Source organism: Cebus imitator, unplaced genomic scaffold (assembly GCF_001604975.1).
Source record: "Cebus imitator isolate Cc_AM_T3 unplaced genomic scaffold, Cebus_imitator-1.0 Scaffold228, whole genome shotgun sequence".
NCBI lineage: Eukaryota > Metazoa > Chordata > Mammalia > Primates > Cebidae > Cebus > Cebus imitator.
In genome coordinates, this window is record NW_016107543.1 from 3,289,491 (window position 1) to 3,297,300 (window position 7,810).

At 58.3% G+C, this 7,810-nt stretch overlaps 1 protein-coding gene across 1 annotated transcript; it reads right to left on the reverse strand.

Moving 5' to 3' along the window:
* Positions 1-2,045: 2,045 nt before the first annotated feature.
* GJD3 (gap junction protein delta 3) lies at positions 2,046-4,936 on the reverse strand. Its single transcript, XM_017497140.2, has one exon. It carries the CDS (start codon positions 3,933-3,935, stop codon positions 3,066-3,068), a length of 870 nt encoding a protein of 289 aa, XP_017352629.1. The 5' UTR covers positions 3,936-4,936; the 3' UTR covers positions 2,046-3,065.
* Positions 4,937-7,810: the final 2,874 nt, after the last annotated feature.

The following is a 7,810-nucleotide window of genomic DNA, read 5'->3' on the forward strand; positions in this document are numbered from 1 at the left end:
AGTAATTTTATTTATTTTGGGACGGAGTCTTGCTCTCTTGCCCAGGCTGGAGTGCAGTGGCATGATCTCAGGTCACTGCAACCTCTGCCTCCCTAGTTCAACTGATTCTCCTGCCTCAGCCTCCTGAGTAGCTGGGACTACAGGCGAGCACTGCAATACCCGGCTAATTTTTGTATTTTTAGGAGAGACAGGGTTTCACCATGTTGGCCAGGCTGGTCTCGAACTCCTGACTTCAAGTGATCTGCCCACCTTGGCCTCCCAAAGGGCTGGGGTTACAGGTGTGAGCCACCCCACCTGTCCCCCTCTCAGCTAAATCTCTAGAGGACAGAATTGGTTAGGCGGGTGCAGTTTTGTAAGACTTAGTATGAGAAAAAAAATGTAAACTATCTCCTTAATACTTTTTTTTTTTGAGACAGGGTTTTGCTCTTGTTGTCCAGGCTGGAGTGCAATAGCTCGACCTTGGTTCACTACAACCTCCGACTCCCGGGTTCAAGCGATTCTCCTGCCTCAGCCTCCCAAGTAGCTGGGATTACAGGCATGCGCCACCATGCCCCAACATTTTGTATTTTTAGTAGAGACAGGGTTTCTCCATGTTGGCCAGGCTGGTCTCCAACTCCTGACCTCAGGGGATCTGCCCGCCTCAGCCACCCAAAGTGCTGGGATTACAGATGTGAGCCACCACACCCAGCCTAATACTTTTTAATTTCAATGAGGTGTTAAGATGAAAATATTTTGGATATACTGGGTTAAAGAAAATAGATGACGAAAGTTCATTTCACTTGTTTCCTTTTACTTTTTAATGTGGCTAATGAAAAACTTGAAGCTCCATACATGGCTCACATGCTGTTTCCATTGGATGACACTGATGTTGAACATTACCTGACACATAGGTACTTGACAGATATTTGTTGAACGAATATACATCTGGGAAACAGCGGGACAGCCCTGTCTGAGTTTGTGTGGAGGGGTCAGGGTTATGGACACAGAACCTCATCAGAGAGATGGTGCCCCCCGTAGGATGGATAGTGCTTGGGCATGGCAGTGTGTAGGCCTGGGGACCCTTCGGTTTCTCATGCAACACATGTTTACTGAGCACATACTACTTGCCATGGAAGGGGAGGGAGCAATGCCATCCTGCAGGAGAAGTGCTCCCCCAAGGGAAGCCAAGGGCATCCAGCTGTGTCTTAGGGTGGGGGCTACCAGGGAAGCCCTCTCCTTGAAGGTGTCTGTTTTCTTCCCAAGTGACAACAAAAGGTGGGTGGGCATTAGGTAGGGGAGGAGAAGACTGCAGGAAGCAGTGGCTGCTCTGGGCAAAGGAACAGCACGTTCAAACACTTGGCAGCAAAAGTGGGCCTGGTGCTTGTTAGGAACAGAAAATTCCCTATGGTTCCGAGCACACCGGGAAGCCAGTGCTGTGGGGCTGGAGGCCTGACTGTCAAGGGCTTCAGAAGGAAGCCTCCTGAAGGCGATGGACTCACCCTGAAGGCAGGGGCACACCCCCAGGGTTTAAGTGTGTATGTGTGGGGGGGGGGGCGGTTTTCAGAAAGACCTCTCACCACTGTGTGGGGCACACAAGGAGAGCTAAGGGAAGAAGGGGAATGTCAGGAGCTCAGAAGGGCAGAGTGGGGTGATGACGGGCAAACGCACAGCTTGACTGGCAAGACACGGCGAGGCCTCCAAGGTGCAGTCCGATGAAGGCCCCTGGATTTGTCACTTAAGTCCTGGGTGATCTTATGGATAACAGCCCACTGGGTGGTGATGGGGGAGGGCAGACAGGAGGGGAGACACAGGACAGGGATGCCTACATAGGCAGCAGCTCTTCCAGTGCCTGAAAGGAGGAAAATGTGGGTGGTTGGAAGGGAAGGCAGGGCTGGGAGCGCGTGTGTTTTGGGAACTTTCTTCTGAGGACAGAAGCAACTTTTCCGTTCATAGCCTGGGGGAGCAGCAGTGGTGGGGGGGATGAAGATGGAGGAGAGAGGCATAACACAAGTCTGTGTTGTCCTCCGGCCTGCCTCCCACCCCCGCCCCACCTTCACCTCCACCTCCATGAAAGGGCCCAGTCCCCACCTCGACACAAGGCGGACAGGGAGGTTGTGTTCATAGGCCCCTGAGGACTGAGGCCTGCCCGGGGAAGGGACGCCTCTCCTCCTCTTGTCTCCCTGGACAGGTCTCTCCGGAGAGAGACAGACCTCCTGCAATGCCCTGGCAGATCAGCTGGTTTAGGGTGGTGGGGGGGAGCCATTGTGGCTGCTGCTGGCATCGGGTCCTGGCCGCCTCCGCAGGGCATATCCGAGATCTCTCTGTCTCTCTGTCTCTCTCTCTCTCACACACACACACACACACACACACGGAGGTCACGCAGGATGTCCACATGCGCACTAGTGAACAAGGATGTTTATGTGTCTAGGTGTGCACACACGCAGCCCGTGCAGGATGGACAGTGTGTGTGTGCACAATGACCTCACACAAAGCTCAAAAGGATGTGTGTACACAGCTCTCACGGGGGCACACATGTGTCTGTGTGCATGTGCACACACACAGCTCACCGGGGGGTCACGTGGGTCTGTGCGCACGAGAGGGCCTCACGCAGGCTGTACACATGCGCGCACATGCACGGCGCTCACATGTGCGAGCGCACACAGCTCACAGTGCGTATGTGTCCGTGTGTGCACACTCCCAGAGGTCCCACACGGGGAGGGGCACTCTCTCTGAACACGGAGAGTGCCTGAGAACGCTGGCATCAGTTGGTTTCATCCCTAGTAAAACCACCACCCTCCACCTTCCGCTCTGCTTTGCGCCTCGGGTCCACTCTCGCGAAACTGGCCTGCTTCCTTTCCACCTGGACCTGCCTGAGTTCATCCTCCGCCCACAGCTCGGCCGGCCCCAGGTGCCGCAGGCAGCCGCTGGGAGGCAGTAGGAGGCAAGAGCGCTGCGGCCTGGGCCGTCCCTACAGCTCGTCTCCTGCCGGGGCAGGTCCGGTGACAGCTCTGGCGGAAGCGGCTTCTGCCGTGCGGCCTTAGGTGGCGGGGTCCGGCCCTCGCCGTCCAGCCCTCGCCGGCCCGTTGCTAGATGGCCAGGTCCCCGCGGCCGGTGGCCGGTGACGCCTTGCCGCGGCCGCTGCCGCCGTCGCGGTGGCTGGCGGACGCCCGGTGCGCATAGGCGGGCGGGGCGCAGGGCTCGGGGTCGGGGTTCCGGGAGGGCAGGGCCGACGGCGGCGGCGGGAGCAGCTTCTGCGCCTCCTCGTGCGCACGGTTGCAGCGGTTGTGGCGTTCCTCGGCGCGCGGGCGGCCCTTCCAGAGCAAGTGGCCCAGCTCGGCCACGCTGAGCAGCGCCGACAGCAGCCCCACGGCGAAGTAGAAGAGCACGAAGACGGTCTTCTCGGTGGGCCGGCTCACGAAGCAGTCGACCGTGTGCTGGCAGGGCGGGCCGGCGCACGCGAAGTGCGGGGCCACGCGGAAGCCATAGAACAGCGCCTGGCCGCCCAGGAAGGTCAGCTCGGCCAGCAGGCGCAGCGCCACGCTCAGCAGGTAGCAGCGGCGCGCGCGGCGGGCGCGCAGGGCGCACGGCGCGCACTGGGCCTCGGGCCGCCCGAGGGCGCACGGCGCCGCTGCCTCCGCGCCGCCAGCCTCCTTGCCGGCCCGGTGCATGGAGTAGACGATGAACAGCACCGGGGGCGCCGAGAGCAGCAGGATGTGGAAGAGCCAGAAGCGGTAGTGGGAGACCGGGAAGGCGCGGTCGTAGCAGGTCTGGCGACAGCCCGGCTGCAACGTATTACACACGAACTCCTCTTGCTCGTCCTCGAACACGGCGCCGCCCACCGTGGCCAGCACCAGGATGCGGAAGATCAGCATAACCACCAGCCAGAGGCGGCCCAGGAGCGGCGACTGCAGTTGCACTGCGTCCAGCAGGGAGCCCAGGAACGCCCATTCCCCCATGGCGCTGGGGACGCGGGGCGGGGAGTCACGGTCTGGGGCAGGTCAGGGACCCCCGCCCCTTCCACGACCATCGGGGTGGGGGCCGTTGGGCCTTCTCTGACTTCAGGGTGAGCCTTGGGGTGGGAGAGGTCCGCGTTTATCGAGGAGACCAGTGTGAAAGGGAGGGCCACGGGAGGGCCAGAGGGGAGCAGGCCACGCTCAACTATGGGTTCCCTTCTCTTTGCAGCCAATGCGTGCTGGGGAGGAGTCCCCATTTGCGTTTTAGTCGCACCCCCGTGGGCCGTCGCGGTTCGACCCTGGGATCTTCAAGATCCCAGATTCTTAGGAAGGACCTTGGAGATCAGTTGGGCCAGCCCCTGACTTGCCTGGTGGAAGCAGAAACCCAGCGGTGCCCTTAGCTGTAAAGGATGCTGTGGAAGAGTGGAGCCTCGAACCCCGGCCTCCAGACCCAATTTGGTGCCCCTGGGAGAGGGGAGAGTGGCAGAGGCAGCCAGACCATTTCTTTCTCGGCCCGCTATTTCTCTCACCATTTTGACTGTAGTGAACTCCTCTCAAGGTGGGGGGGAAGGGTTGACATAGAGGCAAACTCACTTTCATAACTGTCACAGGGTCCTTTGTCGGAGGTGTCCCTGCTCTCCTACTCCAGGGTAGTGGGAATGCGGGCCCAGGCCTCTCCCCTCTCCTCCCCCGCCTCCTGTGCCTCCAGCCTCCACATCTCCTGAGAGCCTCCCCCGCCCCACACTCACACAGGTCCCCACACACCCCTGGTGTTCCTAGACCATCACCCAACCCCACTCACCCTGGGGCCCGGGCTGGGGTGTCAGAGCTGAGCCAGGGACCTTGGGAGGTGGCTGGGACCGGTGCCTCCTGCTCCCTCTTTCATTTTCCTTTTCGGATTTGGCCGGGATGGAGGACAGGACAGGATGGCTGAGAGGGGCTAGCGCTCCCCCTTCTCTTAAAGGAACAGGGTGACCCTGCTGGCTGGCTCCGCCTTTGGGAACAGCACGGGCCACGCCCCTTGCTGGGCTGTGCGGCCTTCACTTTCTGGCCCCCCCACCTCCCCACCTCATAGCTACGTCTCCAGCTGGAAATGGGGGAGGGGGTTAACCAGAGCCACATCCTTTATCGAGGGAGCTGGGGGGTTCCGGGAAGCCCTTCCCGACAGACTCTCAGCCTGGAAGCTAGATCCACTATGCACTAATCATGCCCTGTGAAGATGTTTGGCTGCTGGAGTTTAAAGGGTAGCAAACATCCAACAGCTTCTGGGTCCAGCTCTGCCACCACTCACTTGGGACAAATCGTTTGGCCGGACTGAGCCAGGCTTTCCTGCGTCATCAACCATGCTGGCCAGGCCTGCTAACCCTCAAGTTTCCTTCCAGCTCTACATCTTTTTTTGAGATGGGGTCTCTCTATTAGTCCAGGTTGATCTTGAACTCCTGGCTTCAAGTGATCCTCACACCTCAGCCTTCTGCGGAGCTGGGATTCTCTAGTTCTCAATATTGAGTTCCCAACCATGTGACAGAGAACCAAAAAACCCTTGGGCCTGGAAAAAAAAATCCCATATGGAAAATCATTAAAATATCCTAAGTGGCTGGCTTTAGTAGTTAAATAAAATCTTTGGTTTCCTTCCCACTTTTCTGTAATTTCCAGCTTTACTATAATAAACATGTTATTTATTTATTTATTTATTTATTTTTGAGATGGAGTCTCATTCTGTTGCCCAGGCTGCAGTGCAGTGGCGCTGTCTTGGCTGAATGCAGCCTCTGTCTCCCGGGTTCAAGTGATTCTCCTGCCTATGCCTCCCAAAGTGCTGGGAATACAGGCGTGAGCCACCATGCCTGTGCTAACATGTCATTTTATAATGTAAAGAATAGAGAGAAGACTTCTTCCCCCCCGCCCCCCCCGCCAGAATGCTCTGAATTGAGAGTTCCTTCCTACTGCCCTGGGTGGCAGGGGAAGCTGTTTTATAGAGAAGGGAGTAAGGGTGACCCACAGTGATCTGAGTGGTCAGGGAGGGGACACTCCAGGCTGAGATGTTTGGTTGTCTGCTCTGCCTTTCTAGGGGTCCGCCTGAGTGCATAGCACACCCCGCCTCACCTGCACATCTGCTGGGTCAGGCCGGGTGTGGAGCCCCGTTAGCTCCTTAATACCAACAAGCTCGTTCATTTCTCTGTCAACAGTGGCAGGAGGGCACTATTTACACCTGGGGAAACTGAGACTCAGAGGGTCTAAGCCACACGCCTGCTGTTACAAAGCCGGTAAATAGCAGGTTCAGGCCTAAGCGGGGTCCTACCGGTTCTGGAGCCCAAGCTCTTGAGCCTTTCGTGGAAACATCCAGCCTGGCTGGGCTTCCCAGGTGGTGTCCCAGGGCCTGACAGTGCCCAGCAGGGGCTGCCTCTGTGCCAGGCTTGTGTGGGCTGGCGGGAGGTCATTCCTGTCCCTCGAGGAGGAAGGGTATCGGGACTCACCTCCTCGGCCACAGTTCCTCTCCCTGTCAGCCACGGGGGCCTGCGTGGTTTTCCATCTGCTGACAGAAACCCCCAGACCCACTCTCAGGAAGGGGAGGGCATGAGCCCTCCACCCACCACCCCTTCCAGCTCAGGGGCCCAGCCCCCACTGGAAAAACTCTAGGTGAGCCCCTGCTTGCGTGTGCTGGGGAACCCTCCCACCCTCATGCAGGCTTCCCTTGGGAGTGGGCCTGGGTGGGGGACGCTGCCCTGGAGAATGTCCAAGGGAAAAAGCACATGCTGGGCCCCATATTCTGAAAACAGGATGTGGGTTGGGGGCGCTGCTGATCTCCCCCTCCCGACCTCCCTCTGCCCCCAGCAAAGCTGCTACCCACCCCCTGCCCCAGCCACAGGGGCTCAGGGTCATACCTCACCTCCCCTGACTGTCCAGGAATGGTCCCCACCCTGTCCTGTCCCTGTAGCTCCTGCTGGGCCAGGCCATCGACCCCGCCTGGAAAAAGCCCATCAGACCCCATTTGCCTGCGTGAGTGGAAAGCTGCCCAGGCGGTGGGCCAGGGTGGGGCGGGAATGGAGAGCCCATGGTCACCCAGTGCTGTCCACAGCCTGTGATGCCACAGGGCCAGACTCGGAGACTTGACAATCTCAGGCCCCATCCTCCTTCCCTGATAGCGCCATCCAGCCTGAGAGGAGGTGTTGCTGATGCTGCCCAGATCTGGTAGCTGGCAGCCCCATTCTTGGCCATGCTTGAAGACAGGGGCTGGCCTGAGAGGCTGACCCTGGCCCGTTCGGCCTCTGTTCCAGACACTTCTCCCTGGCAGTCGGGTTGTCGGCCACTGCTCACATCGGACACAACTGGGTGCATGTACGTGTTTCTACCCAGTAAATTAATCCCAGTGACAGAATCAAGACCAGCCTCGCCAATATGGTGAAACCATCTCTACTAAAAATACAAAAATTAGCCAGGCATGGTAGTGCACACCTGTACTACCAGCTACTAGGGAGGCTGAGGCAAGAGAATTGCTTGAACCCAGGGGGCGGAAGTTGCAGTGAGCCAAGATCACAACACTGCACTCTAGCTTGGGCGACAGAGCAAAATCTGGTGTGTGGAGGGGAAGAGCCGAGGGTGGCAGTTCACACCTGTAATCCCAGCACTTTGGGAGGTTGAGAAGGGCGGATCACAAGGTCAGGCGTTCGAGACCAGCCTGACTAACATAGTGAAACCCCATTTCTACTAAAAATACAAAAATTAGCCAGGTGTGGTGGTGTGCGCCTGTAATCCCAGCTACTCGGGAGGCTGGGGCAGGAGAATCGCTTGAATTTAGGAGGCAGAGGTTGCAGTGAGCCGAGGTTGCGACACTGCACTCCAGCCTGGGCAACAGAGTGAGACTCTGTCTCAAAAGAAAAAAA